General features: G+C 37.3%; 1 protein-coding gene across 1 annotated transcript in view; it reads right to left on the reverse strand.

Moving 5' to 3' along the window:
- Positions 1-584: 584 nt before the first annotated feature.
- The window catches only part of LOC139139041 (intraflagellar transport protein 74 homolog), a 39,246-nt gene continuing 24,476 nt past the window's right edge, over positions 585-15,354 (reverse strand). Inside the window, exons 19-20 of the mRNA XM_070707742.1 lie at positions 3,957-4,088; positions 585-1,486 (exon numbers count right to left, since the gene is read on the reverse strand). Of these exons, the coding sequence (XP_070563843.1) occupies positions 1,371-1,486; positions 3,957-4,088 (248 nt within the window). The 3' untranslated portion in view covers positions 585-1,370. The remainder of the gene's footprint in view (positions 1,487-3,956; positions 4,089-15,354) is intronic.

Below are 15,354 nucleotides of genomic sequence, written 5' to 3' on the forward strand. Positions count from 1 at the left end.
CAAGTACATCTGCAACCAAGCAACACTGTCAAGCCATTCACAGCTAACACAGCAGTATATGATGTGTAAATGTCATAATACTGTTTTTTTTCCAATGTATTGAAATATTAATGCTGAAGCTAGTGTGCCCTGATTATCTTTGATAAGGATGAGTGATTTTTATCGGATAAGTCTGCTATTCAATTATTTAACATAGGAAAAAAAAATTATGTAAAAACATCCTGCAAGTTTTGCCTTACTGCCAACAGTTGCACTGGAAGGGAGCAGTATACATTTCAGTTTTATTGGTCATTTTTATTGATCATTTGCATATTTTTGTTCTACTCCCAACGGTACATTGAAATACCTGGTATTCAGTTTATCAAGACAGTCTGCCAGTGTGCATCGAACACACACATAGGCCCGTGCTTGCACGCTGTGGAAGCTATCTGTAGTGAATGCTGGACATTGAACCTGCTCTAGGGACGACGGCCAGAATCAAACAAACACTGAAAACGTTATCAAAAGTTTTAACTAATGTCACTCAAAGGTAACTTTTAACAGCTGACTGAGTTAATTAAGAGACCACTAAACAAAGACTGCTGTGATTTTATATAACATCCTTTATTTACATGTAAAAAGTAGCATGAGGTAATGAACTATAACACAACTGCATATTTCTGAACAAATTCATAAAAGCCCCTATTAAGCATACACTTTGGTCTAGTCTTATTGTCTGAGTGGTGTCTTAGGCTTACGTTTTTCAAAATGGGGGTGAAAGGGTGGGATACTTTTTTTGAAATCAAGACAGTGATCTACTTGCTTGAAGTGGACGGAATAAACATCAAGTTGGCAATCATAATTGCACATCCATATTGGGAACACATATAAATTGTGGAAAAAATCAGACAAGTGAAGCATACAAGTGACCGTTTCCGGATGCGCTCATTTGAGAGGGAAAGATTCCTTGGAATTCAAGTTGTACTTTAACAATCACACTGAGCCAGACGATGGCCGATGCAAATGTGAATAGATGGAGTGCAAAGAAAGCTGTCCAAAAAATTTCCAAGTGAGTGACGTCTCAGAAGGGATGACTCATTGGCTGTTCAGGATTTATCAAATATTGATACGGATTACTTAGTCACGGTGTGGGGCAAATGACAGAAACGCAAGAGGAGGTGGCAAAATATGTGAATCGTAAAAGAGCACTGGGAAACGAAATCTGAATTGTAAACAGTTCACGGATCATATGCATCGTACAGTTACCATAAATAATTCACTTCTGGGATGCTTGAAGATGGTGTAATTGGAATGTTACGACATGTGATGTGGGGAAACTCTACCGCTCTACAGGAAGAAAACTGGAGGAATCTTGAACTAATAAAGCTTGCTTAATGTCCCTTGCGAGTCAGCAGGTCTTGAATAATCTTATTGTAATCGGATAGCATTCCTTTGACGTTCTTCACGATTGGACGGTAGTCACTCTCCATGCTCTTTGTAGCAATAACTGTAGCCAAGGGGGTCAAGGAAAACTTGGATTGAGTTTTAAAAATTTTGTTTGTATGTCAGTGATAGACTAGGTGTGAGCTGGAGAGAGAGAGAGAGAGAGAGAGAGAGAGAGAGAGAGAGAGAGAGAGAGAGTAGGAGTGAGAGGAGAGAGAGAGAGAGAGAGAGAGAGAGAGAGAGAGAATTGTTGTTGAGTTAATGTGTAGCAGAGTCTGTGATCAAATCACAAGTACACTGAATAGCACTGAATACCTTATTGCACTGAATGACATCCTGACAGGTTTAAATTTACCCCCTCGAGTTGACACAGCGACAACTGTGCCATGTTAGGTATATTTAAAGTGCACTACCCTGTGTTTGCACTATGGTGCGCTGACGGCATGTTTCTTGGCAAAGAATTGCTTGATTGTGGGAAGGTCTTATGCAAAAGATAATCTTGGTTGTGCTGTTGTGTATGCACTAAATATTAGCAGAAATCAGCAATGTGAATTTGAAAAAGTTGGTATAAGGTCAGTATGAAATATTCAATTACCTTAATATGTTCAATTATTAGCTACTTTGGCAAATGATTAATTCAATCCAAAAATTGTGGAATATTCGTCATTTACAGTGATCTTTTACATGGCATTGAATATTTATAAAATATGCATAATGACTCAGACAAAATGTTGGTATAAATCATAAATATAAAACCATTTTCTTGGATCTTTTGTTTATTAGGTTCTTTTTAAACTTGAACGGCAATTCAAAAACTGAAAGAGGGCTGCATGTTATTTCTGTTTATTTCACTTAGAATTTTGAGCAATGGTTAGGAAGGGCTAAAACATCAACATATTTTTGTAAGATTGCTAAAACTACCGTAATTACTTGGCAAGCCCCCAGTGTTCGGCTTTCAAAGACATGCTAAAATAATTCTGATGCCTATAAGCAGGAGAGATTGGAGTGTGGAAAAAGAAAAACTTTGTACTGCAGAGTCAATATCGAATACTTGGTGTAATGCGATATTTTAATGTGCATGTACTATTTGGTTCAGAACGTGCCAAATATCGCTGCAGTCAAAATGTGGGGCTGTGTGCCTTGTGAGCAGGTGGCCATTAGCTAGACACTGGCAGAGAATAGGTTGGACTGACACGAGGGCAACCACCTAGTTCAGCATTCAGGCTCTACGGTTTCATTAAATGCCTCTTGATTTATACCATAGTTGTCAGAGTTTTCAAATAATGTTGGCATTATCATTTATCTTTCACAAAGTGCAAGCGCCCCCTGTCATGAACTCTTGTAAGACGCTTGAATAATACATGAAGACTTTTTTTGGCTGTCAAGTCAGTGATTACGAAGTCTTGGCTGTTTATGAACGAGCCTAAGAATGTAATCACGATGGCATACTGTGATCAACTTAAACCCCTTTTTCCGCAGTGGTTTGGCCGAACACCATTGTTATCGACAGTGATTGTGGACCTGTCCACAGGCAATCGGGGAGAACAGGTTAAGAAACGGCAAAACTTTTTTTCATGCCAAATAAATGTCTGGACCTGGTGTTACCTGTGAAGTATGTTGTCATAACAATATTTGTTTTGTTGCCATGGACGACAAAGTGTTTGACATATCAAAACTTGACAAGTCTAATCAATATCCCTTGCAGTGTTCCTATCTGCCTAGGAAAACAGCCGGCAACTTAGACTGATGGTGTATGATGTGCCCTGCTGTTTGCTGAGTGTGTTATCTTTCTTCACTGTCCCTGTACTTCCAATCTACGCAAATGCTATTCAGCTGGGGAGAATAATCTGCAGCGATATATTCACACAGATGTTTACAAATAATAAATTTATAATTGCTATGCAGGATTAGATAAATGAATAACGCACAGCTTCATCATCATAATTGTTTTATTCAGCTAAAATGCATTTGTATGCTGTGGTCGACTGTTATGAGAATGATTTTGTTCACAGAGCAAGGGAAGTGGAGGGAGATCGAGGGAGGATAACACAAGACACACAGTAAACCACCAGTCTGAGTTCCTTGCTGTTTTCCGAGATACGAACATCGTGAGGGATATTGACAGGAATTTGTCATCTGTGTTTAAGTCAAATTTTTGTTGTTCCCTGTAAAACCAAGACAAACTGATATTGCCATCCGCCATTTTTTCAAGGCAAATATTTGACATATTGAGAGTAATGACATGCAGAAGATAACATACATATGTTATAAAAGTTATACATTGGCTCTACTGTGAACAATAGGAAGAACATGAATGATAGATGCTTAGGTATACATATATTTAGTGAATGAATCAGTCAAAATGACAAATCCTTCACAATCGCTTGTTTTCCATCAATGTCGTAACTTCAAATCATGTTTGAACAGTACAGAGAGAGAGAGAGAGAGAGAGAGAGAGAGAGAGAGAGAGAGAGAGAGAGAGAGGGGGGCAAACTCCTAGCCTGCAAATAATTGCTCCATTTTCCAAAGGATACACTCTTTCATGACAAAGTTATTCTGCTCGTGGTGCTGCCATTTGCGTTCAAGATTTCCGAGCTGAGCGTGTGTTTCATTGTCGTTGAGCTGGGCCTTCAGAGCCTCGTACTGTGCTGTCAACTCCTGCATGGCTGTAAGGAGAAAGAAATCAGACAAAGTGATTCTGCCAGCGGGCAAATGAATGGGTTGATGATAGGTGAATACGATTTTCCAGAAAATGTCAAGTACTGGGCATGAAATATACTGCCTTACACTGAACACTGATTTTTTCACAGCCATTGATCAGAACACGCAAGCTTTCAACGCTCTGTGGAAATTTCACCGCTTGGATTCACGATTGTGTTCTAGTATGCCATCATTAAACAAAGTTGTTTTGAATTTGCTGGGGGATGCTAAGAATGACTTTGAAGAGCAGCGAAAGCACTTCTCACGGAAAACTCTGATCTACCTGGTCTGAGTGAAACTTGTTTGCATTTCACTCATATTACGACTTTGTTTTACTGGCTTTATTGATGTTTTCAACCTTACGTTAAATGTCAATTGAAACACAACTACATGCATTTATCTCTGACCTTTCAGAGCAATGATGTGAACCCCCATCACAAAATTACGCCAGCCTCGTCACGCAGATATCAAAGCATCTGTTCACATTATCTGTGAAAATGGGCTTTCAAATTGGCTGGTGCCTGGTAGTTCCTTTCAGGTTAAGCCATTTTCAACAATCACATCGTCTGTGTCATTCTTGTTACACTGTGTATGGTAATTGCCATACACGACAGATAACCAACATTTATTTCCGAGATGATAGTTCTCCATCAGCTCTCACAGTAATTTTTTTTTTCCGAGCGGACGCTGATTTTCTCTGACTAGCACACTGTTGGCTGAAACACGGTTTGGGTTTTTTGTTTGTCGCATGCATGCAACAAAACTTTCATCTAAAGCTCCGAGTGCACTAGTGGGCACCACTGTGTTCAAGCAACTGTGATCGTATCTACACTTGTCTGCGGTTCTCTGATGCTGGGATACATGTTCGAGATAGCTTTATTAGTAAAAGAAACCACAGCCTCTCAAGCTCTTTTGTTAACACATTAAAGTATTCATTCCATGATATATTCTAATATTATGAATCAGAACACACCTTCATATTTTTGAATTCTTAAAAAAAACAGATTGGGTTTTGAATGGTTTCTTTTTCAATTCTTTGCAAAACAAATTTGTGTGTTTTGAGTTCTTTGTGATATTGTTGAGGAGTCTTTCAAGACAGAAATTTGTGGCCGCTAAACACGTCAAACCTTTCTTTAATATGGGAAAATTTGACTACCTCATCAAAAATTTGGCTTTATTATTTATCAAGAACTTAAAGTTGAAAAAAAAATTGATGCCAATATCACCATTAGACTGTAATCGTTACCTATACCTTCCAGCAATGGCTTATTTTTAAATCATCCACGACATAAAAATTTTAACGACTATGAATTTTAACGACATATTCTGACTTGCCACTGTCGAAAAATTATTGGGTTTGGCAAAACAGGAAGGAGTAATTTATGTATACCAAGACACACCCAGCTCCACAGCACATGCATTATGCAAATAACAAGGTTCCATTTTTTTTCCTTTTACTACAGTGTGGTGTCACTGTCCTTGCTAACAAATATTATCTGTGACACTGTCTATTTTGCTTAGATGTTGCATTATGATCTCTGGTTTTTACAGACTGACTGGCGACAATTGAAATGAAGTGAAAGCAACCATCAAACAGAAAATGCCCCCAGTCGCAACTTTTGATCTGAAATGAAGAAATAAACGGCAAAAGTGTATAGCTGCCGAAACAACGTACGTGTGATTTGAAAATGAATTTTGTCTTTTAACTATCATGATTTTTGTGATACGAGCAAAATTTAAGCCTCTTGGATGCTGTAGTATGATGCAGAAATGAGAAAAAACCTGACAGCTCAAAACTGTCTGTTTATTGACTAACAAAACTGCGACAAACCCTACTTTGCCTTGTTTCAGCACCATGCTCCTTTCCACTAAATCAAGGCAAGCTATTCAGCTATTATAATCTATGGTGCTACCATCACAATGAATAACTGTATGCCCTGAAAATAATTCAAAAAGCACATATGGCTTTAAAACACCATTCTAGTGACTACTGCTATTTTTCGGTATTTCCTAACTGTACGCCCAGCTCTCCTAAAATTACGGTAACCTCTGATATTTTACTACTGCATATTGGCTGTTGTTATTCTTCCCTTGTAAAACAGGAAATCATAAAACATCAGAATGACACTCAAAAGTCAAGTTGGATTAGTGTTGACATAAGAATGGAGCACCTTGACCGTTTTCAAGGCCAGACCTTGGGATTTTATGGCTGGTTATCTTGCTCTCAATCTCGGAAGTACTTGGCAGTGATACATTTCAATATTCCCCTTGCCGGTCTGTCATTATCTTTTTTTAATCAACATGCTGAAATGAGCTTACATCGGATATTGAGTAATCTTCTCATGGTGTCTGTCACACCTGCAGTGTGAGTGGTACAAACCTTCAAGACCACACATAGCATACTTGACTTACTTCATTGCATGTGGGTCGATACAGTAGCGTCAAAAACCTGCCGCAGGGAATGTTGACACACAGTGGTGATAAACACTGCTGTTTCGAACTGTTTTATTCCACACACCCTAAATCAAAGGCTAGTTGTGGTGCATATCCCTTGCCTCTCACAGCTTAAGTACTAAAAGCATGTTATATTAACAGTATGACATACAGACTGATATACTGCAGGGCTTGAAACTTGCTATCAGAGCCTACAGCAGGTTCTGATACACGGAATACTTTAATGAAATATTATTTTAATGTCAAGTGCTTCCTTTTTAAACGGGAGGAAAGTAGATCATGTGATAAAGTTTGTGGTTAGAGAGAGACCATTTTTTCCCTTGCATTTCAACATTTATGACATTTTTCCATCATATTCAATGAATCCACAGTCTTTCACAACTAAAGGTCCCATCTCATTACACATTACATACTGGACTCCCTACATCTCAAACAACACTCTCTACCTAAGAACCGAGTTTCCTAGTGTGAAATTTTCAAGTTTATACATTCGTGAGATTAGTGACGATGATCCTGCTATATCATTCAATGAGCAGGAGTGATCATAATGCATGACATGCACACTCTGACAGCTTGCTGAAGATAGAGACGATTTATAAACCTGACATCCCTCAAAAAAACAATGCACCTTTTCGACATTGCAGTTGACAGATGTTCATATAGTATAGCAGTTGTTAACAAGCTATCTCTAGATGCAATGAATACAACAAAGAGATTGGCCATAAAAATGTTCACACCTCGCATATCAGGCATATCGACTGTGGTGAAATGTGATGCATTGGAAGATGGACAAGCCACGTTTATTTACAAAAGGATAGATTGATATGAACAATCAGGAGACAGTTTGTCACCTTAATTTAGTCGATATCAGTGACTGTCACCGGGGGTGATTCATAGAGCCATCTCCTCAGTCTGCATATCGGCATCTTTTATTACTATGGTTGGGTTATTGAGCTGTGAATAGACCTGAATCAGTGGGCGAGAAATTTACACTGTGCGTTTGAAAAATCTGAGGGCAATAAAAATCGTAATTTTCTGGCGGACTCACAGGTGTATAGCTCTGTCAATCAGGGACCGGGCAGTCAATCAATGCAAGTTGAAGAGTTTATCTGTGATCCATTCACCCCTATGTCATCGTGTAAATGTCCAACAATACCATTTGTACACGCAGTAGGATTGCGCCACAGTAAGGTCCTGAGGGGGTTATAAATAGAATTCACCTCCACAAGATGGATTACTTTCAAATAAAAAGAAAAAAGTGGGATGGGGTAACATTTTGTTCAAATAGAATAATTTATTATGTTATCATCAAACGCTGATAAAAAGGTTTTAAACATTTTTCAATTATTTTTATCTTGTTTTGTATAAAAAAGAATATTCAGTATTCTACACATCAGCCGGTAACAAGAAATTCTAGTGCAGAGATTGGTCATGCACTGTTTTGAAGAAAATGTTCAAGTTGACGTTGATGAATTCCGGTTCCCTGAACACAGACAGGAAATCTTTAAAGCTTTGCAGCATGGCTGTTAAAACTCCTAGGAATCGATTTAAGACTGATATTTTGTTCCATAAAACAGCAGTATCAGATTTCTATTACTCGCAGCTGGCAAATGCGTATAGCTGGCAAATGCATATATTGGGGAATCAGCCGACTTTCCAGTATGTGTGTAGGTTGTACCCTAGCAATGAAAGCTTGGGTATCTCGTTTTTCCCTACAGTTTGAAAGCTGATGCGAGTACTACTGGCTCTGTTGGATTTCTTCAGAAAAATCAATGACAAATTTCTTTATTACAGGTGTGAATCTTTTTGATAAAAAAGTACTTCTAACATTTATTCAAGTATGTAGTGGAGGATTTACAAGCATAGGAAATGTTTCAGAAAGCACAGTAAAATTATGTAAGCTTTGATAAACCTATAGAAACAGCAACAGCAGAGCCATCCATATCTTACTTCGTATTGAGAAGATAATGATTGCCAATAAAATTCAGGATTATTGCAGAGATGCATTTCACTAATGTAAAGAAACATATTAACTATCATCTGTAAATTGCCCTCCTAATTACACTTTTGTTCTAAGAGGAATTCGTGCAATTATTTCAAAACGAAAAATATCCATCAAGCACGACCCAAATTAACAATCATGCCTCAAGATACATTTAGTAATTTGCATCTTCATCAGTTATAATTGCCATTAAAACAATTTAACTGAAAATAGCAGTTATTAGGTGTGATAGCCGGTTACAATTAAAACCTGCTTTTTTAAATTGTTTCTGGCAAACTTTCAATGCTACATTTGCGATGATTGCAAAAGCTGTTGTGGTCTAGTCTAGCTGACACAGTGATGATGGTTGTACTTATTAGACTGCAAATGATACAATTACACCATCCCATCCTCTTCTATTTAATTTCAACCGTCTGAGAGAGAGAGTTAATTCACCCCTTCTGGCTGGATGCATTATTGTATTCCACAGAGAGTCTGTGTACCAAACACCTTCATATAGGTGTACCTTCCACCCCTATGGCCCAGTAAATGGGTCCAAAGCCATCATTAAAGCTGCACTTTTCAATCCCAGGTTCTCGCATTAATGTAGTTCTCCTCCTAGTTAAACACCTGGCCAGTACGATGTTTGATTTCTATAAAATTAATTACACAAACTGATCTCAACCTTTTGTCACATTTTGCTAATTCTGCAAACAGAGTTTATGCAAGCTTTTGATTGACGGTCGGTTCAAATCGCCAACGGTCGTTGATTCCCCACCACAAACGCTTGAATTTCCTAAAAAATTGTCTTCCAGTCGCGTGAGACTTTGAATATAACCAATGAGTTCGATCGGCAGCAACTTTGCACTGGACGGCCTGTGTTTTTGCTGCCGGGAAAAACTAAAAAGTGGCATTTTCTGGAGCGTGTGCCCCTGTTTCCTATTTGGTGTCCACTTACACAATGAACGCAGCCATAGCTTGGCGTCCTTTTAAAGGGAGGCTCCGCCTTTAAAAAGCAATGAGGTTCAACCATACTAGTGAAGCAGTGTTCAGGAGGGGTTGTTTCAGGTCTATTAAACTCCTGACAGGCTGTTCATCATCCGTTCTGTAAATTGCACCTTAAAGTGATCTGGATGAGGGACAGGTCACTGAACAGAGAAACTCACCGACTCAAATAATGAACTGACGCGGAGGAGAAGTGTCGGCCTTTCACGTCAATTATAATTAGCAACACCGATATGGATACGTCTATTTTGATACCGAATTCAGTGCCTGTTATTGATTAAAGAATTATGATCCGAGAGTAATTAAGAGCAATATGACAGATAATCTGAATAAATCGAGGAGCTGTCAGGCTGTGTGTGCACATCAGAACTTAAATGAGTTGATGTAGCCCCCGGCAAGGTGATATGTTTCTTTCAAAAAGACACTTAAAAGTTCCCCAAGGCATGTGATTATTTAACACTTTGTTGATGTGATTAACTTTTTAGCAGATTTAGTTTCACATATGTTTCTCCAACACTTAGTAATATTAAAATTCCATTTTTAAAAGGGACACAGTAATTATTTCAATGTCTTTTTTGAATGACAGGAAAGTGTGAAATATGAATACCACTGATCTTCAATTCCAATAATGTTGAAGCATGATATTACAAGTATTAACTTCACTATGCTGTACATAGTCTTTAGTATGCTTAGAACAGCAGTAAAACTCATTGTAATGTATTTCTGTGGAGTTACCGGGAATTATGTCATTGCATCTCAGTATGGTGGGAAGAAGGCACATGACTGTCTTGTCGACACCACATTACGTGTTTCTAGATGAAAATCAGTATAAAATCAGTTCAAGCTCTCCAATACATTGTAACACAACACTTACAGAAATGAAACTTTCACAATCTCCTCACTGTGAAAAATCAAAAATTCAATTTCACACATTGAGTTAATATAGGGTATAGCGGCCATTTTGAATATCTTGAATCTTGGCAGAGTTTCATCAATTTGTTTCTCTGATCCTTAACTTTGCAAGGTGAAACCCTGATTTTTATTGTTGATTTTGAAAGAGAGGTGTTTAAAGTTTTCTTTGGGAAAAGTTTAAATTTCTGTGTCAGGGTGTGTGTTACCTTTACCATATATTAAAACTGATACCTGGCACTGTCTTCATCCTTGCCGTATTGCTTGGACCGTGACATTATGATGATTAGAAGTTGGATAGTTCAATTATTGATTGATTAATAAATTGATTGATTGATTGATTGATTAAATAAACTATTGATTTATCATTATTTATAATTAATTAATTGATTGATTGATTGATTAGAATAACTGATTGACCGTTTACTTCAGTTTTCCTCAGAAGATACACTTACATGTATGAGTTGGTGTGGAACTTTTGTGAAGCAAGTGTATCAGTGTGTGTGTGTGTGAGTTGCTCCAGTTTACAAGAGTGATGAACACAAGACAATGCTGTGTGGAGATTGTGACATGAAGTGAGTGTACGGCAACAGTTGATGGTGAAATACCAAGACTGCATTCCAATAATTGTTGAGTTTATCAGCCGATATCAAAACGAAGATGACAGATATCTGGCTAATCTAATGTACGGTAAGATGGAAAATGCACAAAAATCTAGGCTGCTCATGTTTGCAGAGTCATTTCAAATGTAATACTTTTGATTTGATATATTTGTGATTACTATCAACACAATTAGATGATTTGTTTTATTTTTGAACATAATTGTATTTTCTAAGTTTTTTGAAAATATGCTTAGTCTACATGACCAGTCAACAAAATGAGTAATTAAGTATGGAACCTGTAGTATTCATTTTATCATCATAACATTTAATTTCCTTTCTGCTTGAGAAAGCAGAGCTTTCTGTTTTTTCAGCCAAAACAGTCACTAGTATTTATGGATTTTGTTGATGTGGATAGATAAAGTGCACGATCCGAGTCTGGAATTGACTTTTGTATTGTATTTCATCTCCCTTATGGAGGCAACGGAGCTCTGCCGGCTGTAGCATTAGTGACTGGCATTGCCATACCAATTACCAAGTCATGAAGTTTTGTAATGACATTCCATCACAGCACTTACTGTGTTCCTACTGACTTTTGTACAATATTACAACTTGTTCTAGGTCAGATAAAGAGTGTTATATTATAAATTAACTTCCCACAAATATACACTTATATATCAACGTGACATATCAAAACTTGTCCAATAATCATATTCATTCAAGGTAAAACACTACCTGGTCCGTGAGACATTTCTCATTTCCAATATTTAGTTGGACCACCTTGAACTACTAATAGTAATTGTTAGTACCAGGTATCTATTAATGTCATGTACTTAAATTGTGTGTTTTATCAACACTTTTTTCAATTTTTCAAAGATGAATGTGATGATCCGTGCATTTTGATGAAATTTTGAAACTGCTGAATCTCTATGGCTAATCTTGAGAGAAATAACGGAGACAACATTGACTTACAGGGACATCAGGAAATCGGTCATTGAATATTTGAAATGCTTTTGAATTTCACCAGATTGTGTCGCTCCACTATCATGGAAGAGAAAACTCCAGGTGTTGAGTGCTCTCCCGGCAACGGACCGGCTAATCAACATGTAATATACTGGGTACTTGAAAGGCATGTATAAATCCCCATGTTTCCCATTGCTGAGATTTCATCGTAATCTCTGAATCAAACCGGCGCACTGCTAGCTCTGCTTATTAACGCCCGCCCTGGCACTGTGAATTCACACTGACTCAATAAATTGTGGTGACTTTCTGCAGACGTGGAGAGCTCATAACAAATGTCAAATGGCTCTGTAATGTGAGAGTGTCATGACACATGCATGTTCTCAGAAGAATGACTTTCTTCGGTGTCCAGAAATTAACGGTTGAAAACTTCTGGTCTTTTGAATATATCCTAACACTGTTTTACATTGATAAAGCAAGAAATTTTCTTCAGTTCAAAAAATCCTGCTTTCTTAATCGTATAAAGTAGATTGTATTAGATTCAAGATAGTGTTCAATGTGAACCAAAACACTTTTTAATTGTTCCTGTAATCTTCCTAATGGAAAATTTAAACAGTTCTCTTTCATGAGAGTTAATAAAGATAAGGTTCGCTGTGCAAATTTTAGGAATAAGAGAAATATATTGCATAAATTTTGTGGATAATGACCACTATACCCTTTGTTAACTCAACAGAGAAAAATCAAATTCTCAATTTTTCACAAAAACCAAGACACTGTGAAAACTTCATTTACATGACAGACTTCAAAGCAAGTCCCGAAAACCAACATACCGGCAAAGTATCGTAAAATTGAGACCAAAAATCTGTCTCTGAAAGTTTTTTTAGAGAGGGCATACTGAAGCCAATGAACCACTGTAACGACACTTTGAACGATCACTGGCAGCACACCAAGTATTTTACAGCATGGCAGAATACCAAAAAAGCTTTTTAGAGCATGCAGTCAGATTGATTGTGACACTGAGTGAGGGGATTATTTTGCACAGCTGCTAATGCAAAATGATTCAATACTTATGAACTAATGCTTCTATTCTTGAGCTGATAAAATTTATCTGACCTTTCTTTTTTTGATTTTGGGCTTTGATGAGAGATTAATCTTAACCTGGAGCTGTGAAGTCGATTCATGACTGACTTGACAGGAAATGTAATTTTAAATCAATTATGTCTGACCGCAAGTAGCAACAACAGTGTAATGGATCAACGGAACTGTGCATTTTACACATAACAATGTATTTTCTTTAACTGATTCACGTCTTCTTCTATTTACTGATAACTATTACAAACGTGATGATCGTTCAAGAAAAGAGATAATTTTTGTATTATTATAATTGTTGACTTGAAAAAAAATAATATCGAATCTTCTTTGTCACTTTCAAAATCACTTGCATTCAATTTTAAATTCTAATTGATTGATCCCCTGTCCTGGAATTTTACATGTTCTAAAGTTCATTACCATTGAAACCTTTTGTTGTTCCATAAGATAATATTGTGTGTTTTTATTTCAAAAGGAAACATCACCAAGGAATAATTTGGGGTTTCTTGTCTGTTTCACTTAAATCATGCCTGTTCAAAGTTCTGAAAAATTGTAAATGCTTGCATATTCTCTAGGTATTCTGTTGACCGTGGCTGTCGAGTCTGGGCAGGGTCTTTGTGAAGCAAACCTTCATACATATGGATGTTTGAAGATTATCGACAGAAGTTTATAGTAGCGCAGGGATTATACAGTGTAGCTATGTCATGGCGGCAGACCTCTGCCTGTCTCCCTCTGGGTGTACATAGCTACGCAATATGATATTTGATACTGCTTGACTTCGAAGACACTGCCATGAATTTGCTTTCTTGTATATTTGCTAATCCCCTCCCATGGGTTGGCTTCCAAAAGATGATATGGCCGGCATGACTTTTCCTAAAATCGGTTTCACTTCAAAATTTGCATAAAGGTCAAAGTTCATGTTTGACACTTCATCCCAGTGGTATGGTCACAATCCCATTCAAATCAAAGATATTACTTTTTTTTCAAAAATTTGCATTTCAGGAGATATTGCTCGGGATCTATGGTAGCATCTCCGTGACTGTATAGCCTTAAAAAGTTAGGGTATCATGGGAGAATATGGTAAAAATTACTTTGTAACCCTGTTCTACTTTCATGCACTTTACAATCCCACCGCTATTGAATCACAAGTACACATGTAATGTGTATTGCTGAGTAGCTAACACACTTCTAATAAATACAATATCTGGTGCAGATGCTGGTATCACTACTTGGTATACAATGGCAAAGGTATAGCCACTGTTCTAAAAGATCAGCAGTATCGTTTTGACTTGAGAAACTAAGCAGTTCATATCTTCTGAAAATTGTAGATACGGCATTCATAGTTCCACATCATTGAGAATTGTGTCACAGCGCATAACAAAACCGATCCATACAAAAGGTGGCAATTTTTTTAATGTACATAATGATGGACTATCATTTGATCAGAATGTGACAGTTTCAATGCTGGCATGCTTTTGAAGTCATTAGATGTATGAAGTCAGTGTGACTCTGATAATCAGGCATGATTATAATAATATACAGTATACAATGCATTGCCTTGCTCTGGACAGAGTCTACCTCCATGTTGATGCAGAATAATATGGATGTAATTTATCATTTCCATTTTCAAATTCATATTCTCTTCAAAAAAAAAATTTCAAAATTTTGAAAAAACTGGGAATATTGCAATTTATGGAGCTTTGATCCGTTTGCCCAGAAACTGTTAGTCTAAATCTCAACGTCTTTCGGTGTTCATCCAGAGTATGGACGAAGGCCGAAATATGTCGAGATCTACACTAAAAGTGGTGTACTGATGGGTGAAATCAATGACAGCTTGCAGCTATGTGTGTATGTGCATGTGTGACATTGACCGAGTGATCAAACAAGTTCAACATCTTCCTGCTGCATCCATTTCAGGACTTCGACAACCTGAATGACACAGTCTCCTTGTACAAGACTTTTTCCCCCTTCTTACTTATAACTCATCATTGTTTGCTTTTATCAGTCTACTTTATCAGAGCGAGGGCCATACAGCTCATTACCCTTGTGTTTCCAATAGAAATCAAATCATTCAGGTTTTTGTGGCTTTTTTTTGTCCAGTGATTACTTGGGCTAAACATCCCTTAAGTTATGATTGAAAACCACTTGTGGTATTTACAGCTCTAGGCTTTCACCTGCGCCCACATACTCTCACAGTTGTGCCGATCTTTGCACAGTAATATGACTTCAAATATC

This window comes from Ptychodera flava, chromosome 8 (genome assembly GCF_041260155.1).
Source record: "Ptychodera flava strain L36383 chromosome 8, AS_Pfla_20210202, whole genome shotgun sequence".
Classification (NCBI taxonomy): domain Eukaryota; kingdom Metazoa; phylum Hemichordata; class Enteropneusta; family Ptychoderidae; genus Ptychodera; species Ptychodera flava.